The 21,492-nt window shown below is 44.6% G+C and overlaps 1 protein-coding gene across 1 annotated transcript in view; it reads right to left on the bottom strand.

The window, feature by feature from the left end:
• The window catches only part of RNF150 (ring finger protein 150), a 226,787-nt gene that overhangs the window by 42,353 nt on the left and 162,942 nt on the right, over positions 1 to 21,492 (bottom strand). The window contains exon 5 of the mRNA XM_075348338.1: positions 2,741 to 2,837. Coding sequence (XP_075204453.1) covers positions 2,741 to 2,837 — 97 coding nt within the window. The remainder of the gene's footprint in view (positions 1 to 2,740; positions 2,838 to 21,492) is intronic.

The following is a 21,492-nucleotide window of genomic DNA, read 5'->3' as shown; positions in this document are numbered from 1 at the left end:
GGCGTCACACATAGCGATGTGTGCTGCCGCAGGAGCGACGAACTACATCGTTACTGCTGCAGTAACAATAATCGAGAATGGACCCCCATGTCACCGATGAGCGATTTTGCACGTTTTTGCAACGATGTAAAATCGCTCATCGGTGTCACACACAGCAACATCGCTAATGCAGCCGGATGTGCGTCACCAATTCCGTGACCCCCAACGACTCCGCATTAGCGATGTCGCAGCGTGTAAAGCCCCCTTTAGTCACCAAATGTAGAGCTGGTGGAGGAAGGTTGAACTAGATGGACCTAGGTCTTTTTTTAACCTAAGTAACTATGTAACATAACTGTATAAAACTGCGCTCAACCTGTGACACCAGTGATTCTATACTTCACGTCTTTTTCCCATAATGCAGCTTGTTCAAATTCATAAAAACTAAATGACAACCAGCAAAAATGTAAATGAGGTAAGGAACAACACCTGAAATTAAAAAAGAACATGGACGACTTAGGTCTGTACTAGGTAGTCTCCAATAATGTATAATTAGGATGGGGTGTAATATCAAACAGCAAAATTACAGTGTATAGCTACATCATATACACAGTCACTGAGCCTACGACATGTCAGTAATTGGAGACAGGTATCACGAAGAATTCCCTAAAGATGGTAAGAGACACATGGGTTTTTGATGTTTCTCTCACCGGCATGTACAGGAATTAAATAAGTGTTTCCTTTGGGAGATTCTTTGTGCTCTTGGTGGACTCTAGTGTTGAGCAAGCACTACCATGCCCATGTGCTCGGTACTTGTAAAGAGCAGTTGGATGCTCAGATTGGCGCAACTTGTGTACGGAGTATAATGAAGGTCAATGGGAAACTCAAGCATTTTCCCAGGAATTCTGGAAAAATGCTCACGTTCCCCATTGACTTTGATTATACTCAGTAGACGAGTCATGTGCATCCTACCACCCAACTGCTCGTTAGGAGTACCGAGCAATCCGAGCATAGTAGTGCTCACTCACCACTAATGGACTCTCTTTGAAGTGATGAATCTGTGAAAGATAATGCAAGCAAGAAATTGGGTCATTTTATTAGGCCAAAGCATACTGTCTTGGGACTGTCCTCAGTCTAAGGAACCGACTATAGAAAAAGCTCTCTAAATATCACATGGAGAGGCGAGTCTGAAGAATCAGGTTCCCTTCTAATATGAGCTCGCCTAGTCCTTGGTAAGTGGGCTTACACACATATATTCATTAATCACAGAGTACTGTTGCATGGTGTTTGTATACAAGTTTCTTTGTAAATGTTAGTTATAAAACTATTACGTATTTATTCAGTGCCCGAGTGATCAATCACATGCTCTGGCCTTAGGGTGAAAGACTTGAGTTACACAATGGAGATGTCTTACACTGCTTCATTGTGCTACATGAGATGCAGTCTGACTAACTGTAAAGTTATGTCATGCTACCAGTTATCTGACAGGTGGGACGGAGTTAGCATTTAAAGCCCCATTACATGGGCTGATCGTAAGCAAGATCATTTTCCCATGTAAAGATACCAGCAATCAGCTGATGAATGAGCAAGACACTTGTCAGCCGCCTGACGGGTCTTAAAATCACTATTGCTGGCAGTACATCCTCATGTGTAAACAGTGAATGTGCTGCTGACAACATGCAATCAGTATGGAGACTGAATCATCAATTTAACAATCTATTGCTCCCAATACACTTTGCATCAGTTCTTGTTTAAAGGGAACCTGTCACTGGACTTGACCCATATAAACTGCAGCCACTATCACTCAGCATTCCAGAATACTGTATATAAGTGCCCAGGTCGCTCTGTATAGCATAAAAAACAGCACTTACCATATTCACTTGCGAAGCGCCCCAGTCTGATGGGCACTGCTGGTCTTGATCCAGCGCCTCCTTTCTTCTAGTGATCACCGTCCTCCTTCCCAGCTATGTGTGGAAGATGCATTCTACGCAATCAACACAGAGTCCTCCATTGCGCTCCTGTGCACATGCACTTCTCTCTGACCCGCTGAGGGCAGATCAAAGTATGGTAGTGCAGATGCGCAGGCGGTCTTTGACTTTTTCCTGTGCCTGCGCATTACAGTACTTTGCTTGGCCCACAGCAAGGCAGAGAGAAGTGCGCCTGTGCAGGAGCACAATGGAGGACACTGTGTGGATGATGTAGGACGTGTCATCCACAAGAAGTAGGGAAGGAGGACGGCGATCACAAGCAGAGAGGAGGAGCTGCATCAAGACCAGCGACGGCCATTGGACCGCCACACAAGTGAGTATAATAATAGCTACTTTATGTTCTACAGATCGGCCTGGGCACTTACAGTATTCTAGGGACTACAAGTAGTGTCCGAAGTTTCGAAAAGTCAAATCTGGTGACAGGTTCCCTTTAAGAGCCTTAATCTAGTGTCAATTGGCTTATTTTGTCATCGCTCGTTATCAGTAGTAATAAACCAGTGTAAAACAAAAAGTTCAATGTACTTAACTTTAGATTTACAGGGGTCTTGCCACAAGACACAGGATAGATGATAAATGTAAGATAGCTGGGTTTCTCCAGGGGTGGGACCCCAGAGAGCAGACATTACTTAGCGTGTGTGCATCAGTGATAAAAAGACTCTATAAGAAAACCTTTTTAATATTTTTATGCTTTCTCTCCATGTCAAGAAGTTATTTATGAAGGACATATATAACTAATGTGTAGCAACCGATGCGTTCTTTATGTCCTACAGTCTTACCGGTATACCCAGAGCTTTCAGAATGTTCATTTTACACATTGGACACGTGCGGTGATCTAATAACCAGGGGTCCACGCAGGATTTATGGAACAGATGTCTGAAAAAAATGAAAAGATGGTAAAAAATGAAACCACTACAGTATAAAACGATGATATCATATAGACTGTCAACACATGGATACTGTAAAACTGTAAGTGATTCCTCAAAATTTTAACTATGACCATAAGCAAAACGTTAGGACATTTACAACTTAGCTATATAGTACAGGGCTAGGATAGCATGCCTTGAGACGTGTAGCCGGTTCACTATCATGGTGGCCATACACATTAGAAAGAAGGTTGATTAACCATTGAATGAAGGATAGTTTTGCCATACTTTAGTCCATATTGGCCATCAGGGACAATAATGCTGGCCATGCATATTCAATAGCACCGGGTGAAGAACAAACCATCTTGAAAATCAGAGAATATTCGGAGAACATTCTTTCACAAAAAAATCTTTTGTAGACAAGTGACTGTGGTCAAAATATGTTATACATGGTGACGTCTTTCCAGACATTCATCGCTAGCGTTCAGCGATGAATGATCGTTTTGTTTGAAATTGTACCCTTTGGTCAGCTTTAGGATAATGCTTAACATTTAGTCATTGGAATCATTAGCTATGACCATAAAGTCCAACCCTCTATAAGTAGATTTTAGGATAACACGTTTGGCCATCCAATGAACATTTGTATCTTGTAAAAAAAAAACCTACAAGATCATGGCTGACGCATATTATGATATCATTGTGAGCATCCTATATATATTTTTTTGTCAAAACCCGACATTTATGCTTTCACATCAAGACGGTGAAAAGTAGCTTTGGGTCTGCCTGGCGCACATTCTCTACCTTGAAGCAAACTTTATTTTATCTTGTTCTTTATAAAAATGTTATCACTGGTGATGAAACACAGAGCTGGCGGAATCCTGGTGGGTTCACAAATGAGAGTCCGATAGTGATCATTGCTGTCCTTTAGGCTATGTGCGCACGTTGCGTACTGTCCGTGCAGAAATTTCTGCAGCGATTTGAACAGCACACGTGCGCTTCAAATCGCTGCAGAAATAGTGCGTACTGAAAAAAAAGTCGATTCCATGCGCTCTGACTGCAGCCCCTCCCATAGACAGAGCGGGACCTGCAGGCAGAGCGCAGGAAAGAAGTGACATGTCACTTCTTAGAACGCGCGCTTCAGGCAGCAGCCGAAGCGCTGCGCTCTAATACGCCACGTGCGCACGGCTCCTGCATAATCTTCATAGATTATGCAGGGGATGCAGGACGCATACAGTTACGCTGCGGTGCAGATCGCAGCGTAACTGCATGCAATTACGCAATGTGCGCACATAGCCAAGAAGTATGTTTGCAACAGGATATGGGATGTAAACTGCATAATACCAATCATGGCATACACTGCTGATACCAGACAAACACTCACCGACGTTCTGCCTCAGTTCACATTACCCACAAAAAAAAAATGGTATTTCAATGGCAAGAAGTCACACTTCAAAGAAGACCACATGTCCCATAAGATACTTTTGTTCAATCATATACATTCCTTAAGAGAAACTTAAATCAATATAAGAAGTATCAATTAAGTTTCTTACAATGCATTTAGACCTGTATTTATACATTCATTAAAGTTAAAGGAGTTTTCCCTTACTTTAAAACTTATTGTGTCCTATAATGGTGGAATATGAACACTGCAGACCCTTACTGGCTGCTGATTGGCTTTATCCATCACATGACATTATTTACGTCAGGAGACTAGCGGGGGACAATGAAGCCAGTGTGGAGATTTATATTTTTACTTTCCAATCAAGGGCCCATATGCAATAGATCAAAGTAGAGGAAAATCCCCTTAAAAGGAACCTGGTCATGTGCAATGTGCACCTAGAAACACGAGACGTTCTGGGTGCATATTGCTAATCCCTGCCTAGCAGTTCCAGCCTATAGTAGCATAGATACAGAGATCTTTAGAAAAAGTATTTCTAAAGATCCTATATCATATGCGAATGAGGCCAGGGACTAGTCGCAAGGGCGTTAGTTCCTGCACTCATTCCTCCCTCTTAGCATGGTAGCACACCCACAGGGGCGTGCTAACACGCTATTCAATGCACACTGCCAGTGTCATCAGTAGCGGTGACGGGCGTGCCTGTGTTCATATCTGCAGCCTCAGACACTGGCCACTGCGCATGATCACATCACTGCACTTCCGGTTATGCACAATATGAAGCCGTCCCAGCTTCAGAGAGGTCTAGTGCGCATGACTGGAAGTGCTGGGGACTTCTGATCATGTAAACTGCCCAGCGTCTCTGGCTGTAGCAACAGACGGGTATGCGCGTCACCGCTGGTGATGACTTGGCAGTGAGCATTGAATAGCATGTTAGCAGCTGTGAGCTGCCATTAACCCCTTATTACCCCAATTGCCAACGCACTAGGGAAATTGAAAAGAGTCGTGTAAAGTTTCGGGATTGTTGCATCCAATGGATGCGGCCATCCTGGGCAGCTACAGGCTGCTTTTTTTAGGCTGGGGGGGTCCAATAACTATCGGTCTCTTAGCCTGAGAATAGCAGTCCCTCAGCTGTCAAGCTTTATCATGGCTGGGTATCAAAATTGGCGGTGACTGCATGCTGTTTTTTAAAATTATTTATTATAAATAATAATAATTAAAAAAAAAAGCTGCATGCGGTTCCTCTTATTTTGATACACAGCCACGATAAGCGCATGGCTGTGGGCTGCAGCCTGTAGCTATATGCTTTATCTGTGTTCGCTATCATAATATGGGGGATCCTACGCTATTTTTTTTTCATTTGTTTAGTTTTTCCCCAAGATAGTGTCCCAAAGACAGGGTCTGTGATTGGTTGCAGTCAGACACGTTGTCACACAGGCTGGGGGCGCATCTGACTGCACCCAATCACAGACACAGGGACTGCCAGTGGGTGGTGAAAGCAGTGCATATGGATGAGCAATAATGAGTGGCCCCGGAAGAAGAGTGAGTGGCCGGGAGGCAGTGTTACAGCAGTGCGGGACACTCGGTAAGTATAACGTGTTTGTTTTATTCTTATTTTTTTTATTTTTCTTTTTTTTTAATTTCTTGTGTTACCACACCCAGATCATTATATGGAGTTCCCTGAGAACTCCGGACCCGAGCCAGCACCCGGACACATTTAAATCTGCGCGAATCCAGACTTTTACAGTCCGGGTCTTCCCATTACTAATTTTCACCCATTGAATTAAAAAAAAAAAAAAATAACGCATTGTCAAAAACGCATGGAAAATGCATTGAAAACGTATGCATTTTTGGATGTGTGTTTGTGGCCACAGGGTGCAGTTTTGTGGTGAATACAAAACTGCAGCGCGTGGACATACCCCAATATCGCTCTCATCTATTCACTCTCATCCAAATATTAACCCCGCTTGTCGTCACTAGTCCTTGTATTGTAGCTACCAACAATTGCGTCCTACATCTGTACAGAAGGCACTTACGTAATACAGTATCTCTGCACACACTGTAAATGTGGCTGCTGCTAGTTACAACGAGCTCTCCTTGGAGACGTCTGCTTTTCATTAATACACTATGTGGGTCTTCCTCGGACGGGAAGCAGCTGAGCAAATTCTCAGTTTCCAGCACTAACTTCCATGTTCTGGCTGAACATCCAAGCATTGCCAACATTCCAAGCAGCTTCATTGTAATGTCTCACTCCGAGCCGGCCAACATTTCCACGAGGTGGGGTCCATATATCTTGTATGTTTGCAGGATGGCTTTCATTAGACAATGATCTCATACTATACAACCATTAACAGCAGTATACTGGCAACAGAAGCAGAGATGAGGTTCTACTTTTGAGGACAAGATGACACCGTATATATCTGGTAGAACATAGGTAGAGTATGGGCTGCAAACAGAAGCTTAACACAACTTTACACTCACCTTCCAAGGAAAGTGAACTTTACTACATGAATCCACTATACAGTTTGGCACAGAGGCATTTAGTCAGCGACAGGATTTTCATAGTGTATCTTCTTGCACACCAGGTCAATGGATTGGAAACCAAAACATGAATATGTGATGGAGTGTAGACTTTCATCTCTAAGACTCCAGGCAGTGGAAAACCAAAGGATCAGCCACTGAAATTCCAACAGCCAATCCTTCTCTCCAACATCATCTGACAGGGGACGGTCAGGAGACCCCCATATAAATCAAGTAAATGGCCAATCCTGACGAAATTGGCATGTTCAGCCAACTTTCATCTCATTTATATGGGGGCTTTAATCCCTCCATATACAATAAATAGCTGTCGACCTCTTTCGTCCTACAGATATCTCTACTAACTGCTACAAACACAGTAGCTCGTCTGAATGCTCCGAAGTTCTATATGAGAAAAGCCACTGCCAGACTCCTCTGGCGGCAGCTTATCACAGGGATAACAATAGGAACATCTGTCTGAAATTGAACATGCTAGATACTTCTCTCTCCACAACATCATCTGTCAGGGAGGAGTTGGGAGGCCGTATACAAGGACTATTTGCGGATCCTTGGTTTGGCTGACATTATTCTAATGTGTGTGGGGGACATAGTCTGACCTTTCTGTTCTTAAGTGTTATCAGTGGTTGTATTTTGAAATAAACCTGCTAGATTTACTGTACATTGATGGTAGAATTTTTACACTGATTTCTCAACCTCCTTAGATGTTCTTGACTTGACAAAGCTGTGATGGAGTTTTTCTTTACCACCGAAAGAATTGTACAGTCATCCACTTGTTGGATAGTTACATGAATTGAAATAAGACACATGTCCATCAAAACAATCTATCTTGATCAATTGATCTAACACAAGATTATTTATCCACAATTTCGTTTGTTATTGGAAAAGCATCCAACTGACATAATTCTGATAGTAATGATGCCATTACTCACTCTTGTGGTAGGGCATTCCACAGTATCATTACTAACTGTAAAGAAGCCTTAGCCATTTAGATGTCAGAATCACCTTGGGTCGTGGTTCTTCTCCCTTGAACTGTACAACGTCATAACAGCCTATGTGGCTGTAAAGTTTGGGTCAAGACACCCGCAACTAGTCCGGGACTGGGAACAGGAAAAACACATGGACAAAACCTGCCTAAAATTAATCGTTGTGGTTCCCCACTGCTGACTTTATCCCATTTAGAGAATGCATCATTTATCCATTTGCAACAACTCTTGGTTTCCTGTCCCTTAACCAGATCTTTCCTCATATATGTAGTGCCCCCGGGTTTGTGCTTCTTAAGCTTCTGAACAAGGCTATTGGATGGTACAGTATAAAAGTGCTTTTGAAAAGTCTAAATATGAGTTGTCTTCAGTTGTCCTCTATGTTTTTTGGTACTGCTGAGCTCACCAGTACATTTTTTCTTTTTAGCCACTACCAAATGCAAATTTCATATTTGGAGTTAAGTCCAGACCCTTCATTTAATGACAAATAATTGTCACATGGTGACAGGGGTTAACAGGGACTGGGGCTCCTAAACTGGCCCTCAGGCTAGGGGGCCCTTATCTAGAGATATGTCTGATGGTGACGATGTCTGGGCTGCCTTCCTACCCCTGCTCCTCACCAGCCCTGATCTAGTATTCCCTTCCTCCATACCCCAGGGGTTGGCTGGGCCGGGATAGGAGCGTAAAAACTGCAACAGTGATAGAGAAACAGGGGAAACTAAAACTACCACACAGCAAGCTCACACATAGTAATCAGACAATAAGTGATAAGGAGGAAAACTAAAGCATGGAGAAAATATCCAGATGACAGGAGGAATTCCACTGCACACCAAGCAACAGGCAATAAATCACCAGACTGGAGTGTAGCAGAAAGCTATAGTCAGCAAAGAAAGACAAATTCCTCCATCTTAAAAAGGTGGGGAGTACCTGTAATAGGTCTCCCGCAACACAACATGTGATCAAAAAGGTAATCAGCACACTAGCAGAAATTAACTCCTGCTAGACCGATCACTAATGAGCACATTGCTGGTCGACGCCGAAGCCTGCCTGTACAACTCAGAAGCACTAGAGAAAGTATAGCGAGGAGTGTCAAAGTCTCTGGTCTGAACAGCGTTTGATGCCAACATGATACTTGGCAAGCGAAAAGCAAAACGCTGTGTGACAATGATATAATAAAGTATCAGTAGAACTGAGAGGGATTCAGCCATAATACGGCCCATAATATCAGCTGTTTAGGCAGTTTCCAGGACAGACTGGAACAGATTTAGGAGCTTTGTACAAATCTCACAGAAGATGTGAGCAAATGAAATACAAAGTCTATGAACATGTAGTCACTAAGAGGCACTCACCATGGACATGTATTAAATGCATTGGATGTGTCTACAAGCTACTGGCTAAGGTCGAGGCTGCCAGTATTGATTTCTATGTGAGTATGTTTGTCCGTACAGCCCTTTTGCACAGTTCTGGATATAGACTCATTGACATTCAGTGCACCAATCTTGTGGAATAAAATGGTGCATGTATTTACATTCTAGTTACTTAGATGCATTTTTCCCTTTTGCAAAAAACTGTCATAGCGATATTAGTAAAAAACTAACCTCAACGTTACATTTCTGGTCTACCACATAGATATCTCTAGGATTTTCATTTTTTTTACATACGGTAAATATATTTATAGCAATTTGCACTGAAACTTGATGACATTTAAGCCTCACTCATTTGCCATCTTACAAAATGAAGTCCTGAATTGCTGGCAGTATTTTTAGCAAGCAGTGGACACAAACACATAATTCATTCAGCTACTTCCCTTCTAAGCCAGCCCGCATAGCTGGAAATGAAAGCCAGACTTATCTACAGGGAGCTCAGTGTAACCAGCAACACACACATTTACAGTCTGGGTGTGGAGACATTGTACACTCCTCACTTTCCGCATACGCTGGCATCACAGTCGCTCCATACTATTACTTACTGTGATTTGTGACATTGTAGATAGCGGTAAATCTACCCAGTATATGCTGAAGCAGCGGCACACACAAATTGTAATCTAACTTAATAATGTGTAAATATGGTGAACTGATAAAAAAAGCATGTTGTTTTATATAGTCGTAGAACTACTAAGGCTGCTTTCACACTACGTTTTTTTAGCATGCGTCATGAACTTTTTTTGCTGCAAAAGCGGATCCTGTTTTTGCAAAGAAAACCGCATGCAAACGCATGTGTTATTTTGCAGGATCCTGTCACTTTAAGTTTATGGGCGGGCATTGGAGTCATGTGATCGGGAGTGAGGGGAACTGAACGTGAAAGACTGGGAGCTGACATCTGACAGCTGTGGAGGCTCGTAACCAAGGTAAACATCGGGTAACTTGCTTGGATACCCGATATTTACATTGGTTACGAGCGTCTGCAGCTGCTAGGAGCCGGGCTGCCTGCTCCCTGCACACGTAACCAAGATAAACATCGGGTAACTAAGCCCGCGGTTACCCGATGTTTACCTTGGTTACGAGCATCCTCCTCTCTCAGGCGGGGGAGAGTGGAGAGAGAGGGAGGGGGAGAGAGGGAGGTGGAGAGAGAGGGAGGGGGAGGATGGGAGGGGGAGAGAGTGACTGATCACGCAAGGCTGGTTTCTGGGTATGCTCAGTAGAGCAAGCAGGATCCTGTCTATCAGCATGCCAGCGTTCACATGCGTTTGCATGCTGTTTAGTCAGGATCCAGCAAAAAAAACCTGCAACTCACTGGATCCTTACTATAACGCATGCAAACGCAGGTGAACGCATGTTGACGCGAGTCCATTGCAAATGCATCGAAATGAAAACGCATTTGCACTGGATCCGTTTTTGCGTTAAAAAAAATGTTCATGACGCATGTTAAAAAAACGTAGTGTGAAAGCAGCCTAAGTATTGTAAAAGGATCAAATCATTTTCCACTGCCAAGGTGCTTGCCCAAATGCTCAATTCCAGCATATAGGTGATAAATGCTTAAAGAGGTTCTCTACTACTAATTTAACCACTTCTCATAAGACTTAACTCTCCCTAAGGCTAAAGACACATGGCGAGTAAAACGGAGAGAGTGGAATGAGGAAAAAAAAAAAATCGCATTACACCCAGACTAATGTTACTCTACGGGGCCCAACTGGACTGAGAAAACAATCGCAGCATGCTGCGGGTGGAATCCAATTAATTTTCACTCGCACCCATTCAAGTCTATGGGTGCTAGAGAAACATCGCACTGCACTTGCATTACAGCGGAGTGCAGTGCGATATACGCATCAGCTGATAATGGAGGACATGGGGAGAGTAGTCCCTCCCCCTCCTCCGCAGCTGTGCTCTGATCGCAGGATCAGATCACAGTATAATGACACTAGGCTCACGCTTGCAGCAGAGCAGGAGTCGGGGGTCATTAGCATAACATATCCAATGCTCTTGCATCGGATGCTAAATGCCCGTGTGTCCTTAAGCCCACTTTACACGTTGCAATTAGTTGTACAATCGCATTTGCGATGTGACACGCCCAGGTTGCATACGGGATCTTATGAGATTTCACGTTGGTCGTTCATTTGCTGTCACACGAGCGTTAGTAGTCTATGTTAAATTGATCAATGTTATGTGCGATCCTTTAGATCATGTGTTCTGTGACGTATGCATTGGGCACCTTTTTTTTTTTTATTTATTGATTTTGCCAAGCGTGTGTAATGTGTAGGGATGTTTTTTTACTATGTCATCTGCCATTCAGCTCTGCTACATGGCCGCTAACAGCAGACACAGACAGCCATGTAGCAGAGCTGAATGGCAGATGACAGCAGACACAGACAGAGCCGCACTGTCAGAATGAACTCGGGTGAACTTCACCCGACTTCACGGTCATGCTGCGGCTCTGTCTGTGTCGCGTCCTGATTAGCGGTCACCAGTGAAGGACTCACCGGTGACCGCTAATCTCCTAAATTACTGAAGTTAGCAGCCCTCTCTCACATACTCACCAATCCCCGATCCCCGGCGCTGCACGGCATTCACACTGCTCCGGCGGCTTTTACTGTTTTGAAAAAGCCGGCCGCCCATTAAACAATCTCGTATTCCCTGCTTTACCCGCCCACCGGCGCCTATGATTGGTTACAGTGAGACACGCCCCCACGCTGAGTGACAGGTGTCACACTGCACCCAATCACAGCAGCCGGTGGGCGTGTCTATACTGTGTAGTGAAATAAATAATTAAATAATTTAAAAAAACGGCGTGCGGTTCCCCCCAATTTTAAAACCAGCCAGATAAAGCCATACGGCTGAAGGCTGGTATTCTCAGGATGGGGAGCTCCACGTTATGGGGAGCCCCCCAGCCTAACAATATCAGCCAACAGCCGCCCAGAATTGCCGCATACATTATATGCGACAGTTCTGGGACTGTACCCGGCTCTTCCCGATTTGCCCTGGTGCGTTGGCAAATCGGGGTAATAAGGAGTTATTGGCAGCCCATAGCTGCCAATAAGTCCTAGATTAATCATGTCAGGCGTCTATGAGACACCTTCCATGATTAATCTGTAAATTACAGTAAATAAACACACACACCCGAAAAAATCCTTTATTAGAAATAAAAACACAAACATATACCCTGGTTCACCACTTTAATCAGCCCCAAAAAGCCCTCCTTGTCCGGCGTACTCCAGGATGCTCCAGCGTCGCTTCCAGCGCTGCTGCATGGAGGTGACCGGAGCTGCATCAGACACAGCCGCTCCGGTCACCTCCACGCAGGTAATGAACACAGCCGCGCGATCAGCTGCTGTCACTGAGGTTACCCGCTGTCACTGGATCCAGTGACAGCGGGTAACCTCAGTGACAGCAGCTGATCGCGCGGCTGTGTTCATTACCTGCGTGGAGGTGACCGGAGCGGCTGTGTCTGATGCAGCTCCGGTCACCTCCATGCAGCAGCGCTGGAAGCGACGCTGGAGCATCCTGGAGTACGCCGGACAAGGAGGGCTTTTTGGGGCTGATTAAAGTGGTGAACCAGGGTATATGTTTGTGTTTTTATTTCTAATAAAGGATTTTTTCGGGTGTGTGTGTTTATTTACTGTAATTTACAGATTAATCATGGAGGGTGTCTCATAGACGCCTGACATGATTAATCTAGGACTTATTGGCAGCTATGGGCTGCCAATAACTCCTTATTACCCCGATTTGCCAACGCACCAGGGCAAATCGGGAAGAGCCGGGTACAGTCCCAGAACTGTCGCATATAATGTATGCGGCAATTCTGGGCGGCTGTTGGCTGATATTGTTAGGCTGGGGGGCTCCCCATAACGTGGAGCTCCCCATCCTGAGAATACCAGTCTTCAGCCGTATGGCTTTATCTGGCTGGTTTTAAAATTGGGGGGGAACCGCACGCCGTTTTTTTAAATTATTTAATTATTTATTTCACTACACAGTATAGACACGCCCACCGGCTGCTGTGATTGGGTGCAGTGTGACACCTGTCACTCAGCGTGGGGGCGTGTCTCACTGTAACCAATCATAGGCGCCGGTGGGCGGGTAAAGCAGGGAATACGAGATTGTTTAATGGGCGGCCGGCTTTTTCAAAACAGTAAAAGCCGCCGGAGCAGTGTGAACGCCGTGCAGCGCCGGGGATCGGGGATCGGTGAGTATATGAGAGAGGGGGATAGACTGACATGGACAGAGAGTGAGGGACAGAGATAGTGACCGACTGACAGAGATTAGTGACTGACAGACATTGTGAGGCGCTTCAGAACGCAGCTTTTCAGCTGCGCTCTGAAGCGGACCTTTTTTAAGCTGCGGTGCAGAGCGCACACTGCGCACATAGCATCAGACACCAAAATCGTATGAGGGATGTCACACGTTACAATTGACTAGGTTCGTGCAACAAAACGCTCAATTCTAGAGAATGATACGATGTGTTTGCGATCAACGGTTTTGCGTTCAATCCTGATCGCAAGTAGATGTCACACGCAGATACCTCACAAACGATGCCGGATGTGCGTCACTTACAACTTGACCCCAACGACAGATTGTGAGATATATTGAAGCGTGTGTAGCGGGCTTTAGCCTAATAATCATTTTCCTAATATATGTCTATTACCTGCCCTGCTCCTGTAAGGCTGCTTTCACACATCCGGTTTTTGCTGAGCGGCACAATACGGCGCTTTGCAGAAAAAATGCAACCGTTTTTTTTTTGCCGCCGGTTGCGATTTTTCCGCATAGACTTGCATTAGCGCCATATTGTGCCGCATGGCCTTGCGTTGCGTCCGGTTTTTGGCGGATGCGGCATATTTAGCCCATGCGGCGGCCGGATGGAACGTTGCCTGGCACGTTATTTTGTGCGGCGAAAAAAACGCATCGTGCCGGATCCGGCACAATGCGGCGTGATTGCCAATGCAAGCCCATGGACGTCGGATGCGGCGTCCTGCGGCAAAAACCGCATCCGGCCGTTGGATGCGGTTTCTTGCACTGCGCATGCTCAGTATCAAGCCGCATCCGTCAAAAAACAGACGGGCTGCATGGAAAAACTTATGCAACGAATCCGTTTTTTTGTCCGCATCCGTTGCATAGGTTTTTGAGCCGGATTGAGCTGCACTGCACAAACCGGATGTGTGAAAGCAGCCTAAGGCTATGTGCACACAGTGCGTTTTTCGCGGCGTTTTTCGGGTGCGTTTTTGGCCTCAAAACTGCATGACTTTGCTTCCCCAGCAAAGTCCATGAGTTTTCATTTTTGCTGTCCGCACACAACTTTTTTTTTAAGCTGCGTTTTTGAGCTTGAAAAAAAAAAATGGACATGTCAATTCTTTCCTGCGTTTTTCGCCCATGCAATGCATTGGAAAAACGCAGCAAAACGCAGAGATCAAAAACGCAGCAAAACGCAGCCAAAACGCGCCAAATCATGGTAAAAACGCATGCGTTTTTTGATGCGTTTTTTCGACGCGGGTGCGTTTTTAGCGGCCAAAAACGCAGCGTCAAAAAAACGCATCGTGTGCACATAGCCTAAGACTATGTTTCGGTGAGTGACAGCAGTCTGAGCATGAACGTTCAGATCAGACCTTAGGCTATGTGCGCACGCTGCGTTTTTGGCCGCTAAAAACGCACAAAAACGCACCCGCGTCGAAAAACGCATCAAAAAATGCATGCGTTTTTACCGCGATTTGGTGCATTTTTTGCTGCGTTTTTGATCTCTGCGTTTTGCTGCGTTTTTCCAATGCATTGCATGGGCGGAAAACGCAGAAAAACGCAGGAAAGACTTGACATGTCCATTTTTTTTTTCAAGCTCAAAAACGCAGCTTAAAAAAACAGTTGTGTGCGGACAACAAAAATGAAAACTCATAGACTTTGCTGGGGAAGCAAAGTCATGCAGTTTTGAGGCCAAAAACGCACCCGAAAAACGTGCAAAAACGCACTGTGCGCACTCTCCTCTCTGCCTCCATCCTGAATCCCTTCAGCTGACAAGATGCTGCTTGTTATTAAAAAGTATATCACAGGGCACTTCAATGCTTCAGAACGATCGAGGGAGATTAGGTTGAAGCCTGATCTGAGCTCAGTCACGCGTGGTGCAGAGTGACTGCTGAAGCTTTGAAGTGTCGTGCCTTCTGCTCACAACCTCTGTGATATGGTTTCCAATAACAAGCAGCACATCGCAGCATTTGTCACCTGAAGGAACGCCACTTCAAATCATCAGCATGAAGGAGGCAGAGAGGAGAGTGAGGTCTGATCTGAGAGTGCGCGCACATACTGCTGTCACCCACCGAGAGGTAGCCCTGCCCCCACCACAGACATGCGCTGTTCAGTTTGTTCAATTCCCGTCCCCAGATCGAAGTAGATAGAGCTGTGTTATGTCATAGTAATAAAACAAGCTCACAGACATAAAACAGGCACACAAACATAAAACAGGCACACAAACATAAAACAGGCACACAAACATAGGCTTAAGCTGGTGTCACACTAAACGACAGCGACAACGACGTCGCTGTTACGTCACCATTTTCGGTGACGTAACAGCGACCTTGTAAGTCGCTGTTATGATCGCTGCTTAGCTGTCAAACACAGCAGAAGCAGCGATCATAAGGTCGCTGTGCTACATGTTCAGAGAGCAGGGAGCCGCGCTTAGCGCTGGCTCCTTGCTCTCCTGCAGCACACATCGGGTTAATTAACCCGATGTGTGCTGCAGCTATATGTCACAGTGCAGAGAGCAGGGAGCCGCGCGCACTGCTTAGCGCTGGCTCCTTGCTCTCCTGCAGCACACATCGGGTTAATTAACCCGATGTGTGCTGCAGCTACATGTCACAGTTCAGAGAGCAGGGAGCCGCGCTTAGCGCTGGCTCCTTGCTCTCCTGCAGCACACATCGGGTTAATTAACCCGATGTGTGCTGCAGCTATATGTCACAGTGCAGAGAGCAGGGAGCCGCGCGCACTGCTTAGCGCTGGCTCCTTGCTCTCCTTGCTACAGTATACATCGGGTTAATTACCCGATGCGTACTGCAGCCACATGTCACAGTGCAGGAGCCGGCACTGGCAGCAAGAGCGGAGGCTGGTAACCAGCGCAAACATCGGGTAACCAGGGAAAGGTCTTCCCTTGGTTACCCGATGTTTACGCTGGTTACAGCTTACCGCAGCTGCCAGTGCCGGCTCCTGATCGCTTCATTTCGTCGCTCTCTCGCTGTCACACACAGCGATGTGTGTGTCACAGCGGGAGAGTGACGACCAAAAAATGAAGCTGGACATTCAGCAACGACCGGCGACCTCACAGCAGGGGCCAGGTCGTTGCTGGATGTCACACACAGCGACAGCGACGGGACGTCGCTGCAACGTCACAGAAAATGGTGACGTAGCAGCGACGTCGTTGTCGTCGTCGTTATGTGTGACACCAGCTTTACAGGAGCAGGGCAGGTAATAGAAGTGTATTAGGAAAATTATTATTAGGACGAGTAAGGTTATATGAGAAGGGATTAAACTAGTAATGGAAAACCTCTTTAAGGACCGGTGCGCACAGTGCAGTTTTTGATGCGTCTTTGGTGCAGTTTTGGGTGCCGTTTGTTGCCCTAAACTGCATGTATTTCCTTCCCCAGAAAAGTCTATGAGAATTCAGAAAGGTTGTGCGCACGTTGCTTCTTTTTTGCCTGCAGTTTTAGTTGCAGAAAAAAAGAAGCAGCATGTTATTTTTTGAGTTTATCTCTGCGTTTTTCCATTGAACATAGTGTATGCATGGTCAAAAAACGCATCAAAAATGCACAGAAAACGCGTCAACAAAGCATGCGTTATTTCGGCCAGAGGTGCATTTTTGCTGAAGAAACAAAACTACAATGTGCACACACAGCTTAAGGCCTGCGACACACATCCGTGCCGCCGGTACGTGTTTGCCATTTTTTTGCACATACCGGCGGCACGGAGACACGTTCAGCAATGCTACCCTATTGTAGCAGGCACACACACGTAAAACCACACGGAACGTGTGTCCGTGTGAGTTTGTACGTGTGTGCGTTTTTCTACACGCTGACATGTCAGTGTTTTCTCCGGCAGCACGGGTGTCACACGGAGATTGTGCAGGGGCCGTGCGCACATGGCATATTAGAACGCAGCGCTTCGGCTGCTGCCCGAATCGCTGCGTTCTAAGAAGTGACATGTCACTTCTTCCGTGCGCTTTGCCGGCAGCCCCTGCTCTGTCTATGGCAGGAGCTGCAGGCAGAGCGCATGTTCTCTGCCGGCACCATGCGCTTCAGAACGGAGCTTTTCAGCTGCGCTCTGAAGCGCACCTTTTAGGGGCAGTGCAGAGCGCACACGTGCGCACTTAGATAGTGGTTTTGATGCTGCATTGTTTTTATCCTTCCTAGTATTTGTCTTAATTGATACAGTCAGGTGCAAATTAAATGTTTTTTAGTGTTGACAAAAAGACTGACGGCACTCCCAAAACTGCAATGTGAACAGGTGCATAACTGAACATGACATAAAAATACAAAAAAGAGACAGTTTGCAATCTGAAATGCTAAAGCATGAAAACCATAAATGTAAGAATATAGATCTGTATTACTGCTAAAAGAAATCTAAGAAAAAATGTAGATATTTAGCATACAAAAACGGCCATTTTTATATCTGCCCAGTCGCCACGTCACGGCATATCTCATATGTGTTTTTAGTGTGTTGCTGCAGCTGAAACACACAAAAAGTGCATGTACTTTTTTACCTGTGGATTTTAAGCATCTAATACAATTTATGGAGAAAATATGTACATAAATCTCATTGTACTCGCAAGAGAAACTGACAGGTTGTTGATTTCAAACACAGTATTTCTCTTAATCCAATCAACTTTGCTGGAACTGTGAGATGCTGCGTTTTTTGCGCAATGAAAATGTGCAGCATCAAAAAATCGCTTATGGGAACTGAACTTTAAAGAGGTGGTCAGACATACAAAGTAATTTTCATCCTAAATCCCTATCTATTTAATGCAATAATCTCAACTATTCTATAATATACTTTAAATAAAAATGTGTAAGTGATGTCACTTTTGGGAGGAGCGGTGCTAGTCTCTGCATGCTGGGTAATAATAGTGTGCTCTTCTCTTGTGCCATCACGTTACTACTGATCTGAGCCGACAACAAAGCGCAAGATGTCATTGTGCATGTCGCACAGTGCAAGGTGCGCAGAGAGAAGCCAAGTACCTGAAAGGAATGTCACTGATGATGCTTCATTTTAGGGATGGGCAGAAAAGAGGAAAAAACAACCAAAGATCCAAGATATGAAAATATGATTTTTATTATACTAAAAAAGAGGAGGAAAATTGGTGACAAAATGTGGCGGATATAGCAAGAGCCACCTGCGTATAAGCGGTACAAATAGGCAATCACATTAATGGTTGTATATACCCTGGGTCTTACTATTGTTCAGGCACAGTCCGATATCTTTTTATTTACCGCAGGATTTTTGTATGCTTATTTTCCTCTATATTGGACCATCCTCTAGTTCACTCTATATGGCCTATTGTCAGCCTTTTTCTTTTGGCATATTATCTACTGTGGTAATCTCTTTAGGCATATATCCCTTGTTGTTATATATTTGAATAATATACTTATGTATTTTTAATCACTATATACAACCATTAATGTGATTGCCTATTTGTACCACTTATACCCAGGTGGCTCTTGCTATATCCGCCACATTTTGTCACCAATTTTCCGCCTCTCTTGGTACAGTGCTGGACAAAAGTATTGGCACCCCTGCAATTCTGTCAGATAATACTCAGTTTCTTCTTGAAAATGATTGTAATCACAAATTCTTTGGTATTGTTATCTTCATTTAATTTGTCTTCAATGAAAAAAAAAAATTGTCATAAAGCTAAATTGGATAAAATTCCACACCAAACATAAAAAGGGGGTGGACAAAAGTATTGGCACTGTTTGAAAAATCATGTGATGCTTCTCTAATTTGTGTAATTAACAGCACCTGTAACTTACCTGTGGCACCCAACAGGTGTTGGCAATAACTAAATCCCACTTGCAGCCAGTTGACATGGATTAAAGTTGACTCAACCTGTGTCCTGTGTCCTTGTGTGTACCACATTGAGCATGGAGAAAAGAAAGAAGACCAAAGAACTGTCAGAGGACTTGAGAATCCAAATTGTGAGGAAGCATGAGCAATCTCAAGGCTACAAGTCCATCTCCAAAGACCTGAAAGTTCCTGTGTCTACGGTGCACAGTGTCATCAAGAAGTTTAAAGCCCATGGCACTGTGGCTAACCTCCCTAGATGTGGAAGGAAAAGAAAAATTGACGAGAGATTTCAATGCAAGATTGTGCGGATGGTGGATAAAGAACCTCGACTAACATCTAAACAAGTTCAAGCTGCCCTGCAGTCCGAGGGTACAACAGTGTCAACCCGTACTATCCGTCGGCGTCTGAATGAAAAGGGACTGTATGGTAGGATACCCAGGAAGAACCCACTTCTTACCCCGAGACATAAAAAAGCCAGGCTGGAGTTTGCCAAAACTTACCTGAGAAAGCCTAAAACGTTTTGAAACAATGTTCTCTGGTCAGATGAGACAAAAGTAGAGCTTTTTGGGAAAAGCCATCAACATAGAGTTTACAGGAAAAAAAAGAGGCATTCAAAGAAAGAACACGGTCCCTACAGTCAAACATGGCAGAGGTTCCCTGATATTTTGGGGTTGCTTTGCTGCCTCTGGCACTGGACTGCTTGGCCGTGTGCATGGCATTATGAAGTCTGAAGACTACCAACAAATTTTGCAGCATAATGTAGGGCCCAGTGTGAGAAAGCTGGGTCTTCCTCAGAGGTCATGAGTCTTCCAGCAGGACAATGACCCAAAACACAGTTCAAAAAGCACTAGAAACTGGTTTGATAGAAAGCACTGGAGACTACTAAAGTGGCCAGCAATGAGTCCAGACCTGAATCCCATAGAACACCTGTGGAGAGATCTCAAAATGGCAGTTTGGAGAAGGCATCAAATCTCAGGGACCTGGAGCAGTTTGCCAAAGAAGAATGGTCTAAAATTCCAGCAGAGCATTGTAAGAAACTGATTGATGGTTACCGGAAGCGGTTGTTCGCAGTTATTTTGGCTAAAGGTTGTGCAACCAAGTATTAGGCTAAGGGTGCCAATACTTTTGTCTGGCCCATTTTTGGAGTTTTGTGTGAAATGATCAATGATTTGATTTTTGTTTCATTCTCTGTTGTGTTTTTTCATTGCAAGCAAAATAACTGAAGATAATAATACCAAAGAATTTGTGATTGCAATCATTTTCAAGAAGAAACTGAGTATTTTCTGTGACAGAATTACAGGGGTGGCAATACTTTTGGCCAGCATTGTATAATAAAAAGCATATTTTCATATCTTGGACCTTTGGTCGTTTTTTCCTCTCTTCTGCCTACGTTTGCGATTGTCCTTTCAAATTAGTACTAGATTTTGGTGCTGTAATTAGTATGTATTTTTTTATGTTTATATCGTTACGTGTATAAACCACCATGTACCTTGTTCAATTGACTATATGTGTGATTTTCTTTTAGGGATGGGGCAGAGGCTGCAGCAGTGACCACAGCCTCTGGCCCCTGATGATGCTTTGATGCTTCCTTTCAGGGAGGGGCAGTGGCTGCAGCAGTGACCGCAGCCTTTTCCCCCCTGATGACGCTTCCTTTCAGGGAGGGGACAGAGGCTGCAGCAGTAACCACAACTTCTATCCCCTGATGATGCTTCCTTTCAGGGAGGGGACAGAGGCTGCAGCAGTGATTGCAGTTTCTAGCCCTTGGTGACACTTCCTTTAAGGGAGGGGGCAGACGCTGCAGCAGTGACTGCAGCTGCTGCCACCTGATGACGACTGTGCTGGGATTGTAAAATGAAGCATCACCAAAAATGAAAAAAAGGGAATTTTTATTTAAAGTATGGTATATTAGAGAATAGTTTAAATGATTGCATTAAATGAATATGGATTTAGGATTAAAATTACTTATGTATATTGGACTAACCCTTTAAGGGAACCCTCAGGATGATTTTGCTAATCAGGGTACAAGGTAAGGCTTTATGGGTTGTATAACAACAATATAAATAATACTTATCTTGTAGAAATACGATGTAGCACTACTGAGAAGTCGTAAAGAGTCAAAATGCCCCCTATGCACTTCAGGGCAATATGCATGTGGTTTCAAAACTTAATTTCTCAGGCATGGCAAATGGTAATACTACAAGACAGGTATGCCTTTTAGGCCCTGTGCGCACTGGAAAACAGAATTTTCTTAAGAAAATTCCGCAGGGTCTGAAAGATTACCGCACCCGT

This window comes from Anomaloglossus baeobatrachus, chromosome 1 (genome assembly GCF_048569485.1).
Source record: "Anomaloglossus baeobatrachus isolate aAnoBae1 chromosome 1, aAnoBae1.hap1, whole genome shotgun sequence".
In the NCBI taxonomy this organism is placed as follows: domain Eukaryota; kingdom Metazoa; phylum Chordata; class Amphibia; order Anura; family Aromobatidae; genus Anomaloglossus; species Anomaloglossus baeobatrachus.
This window is presented reverse-complemented; position numbering and strand designations above follow the sequence as displayed.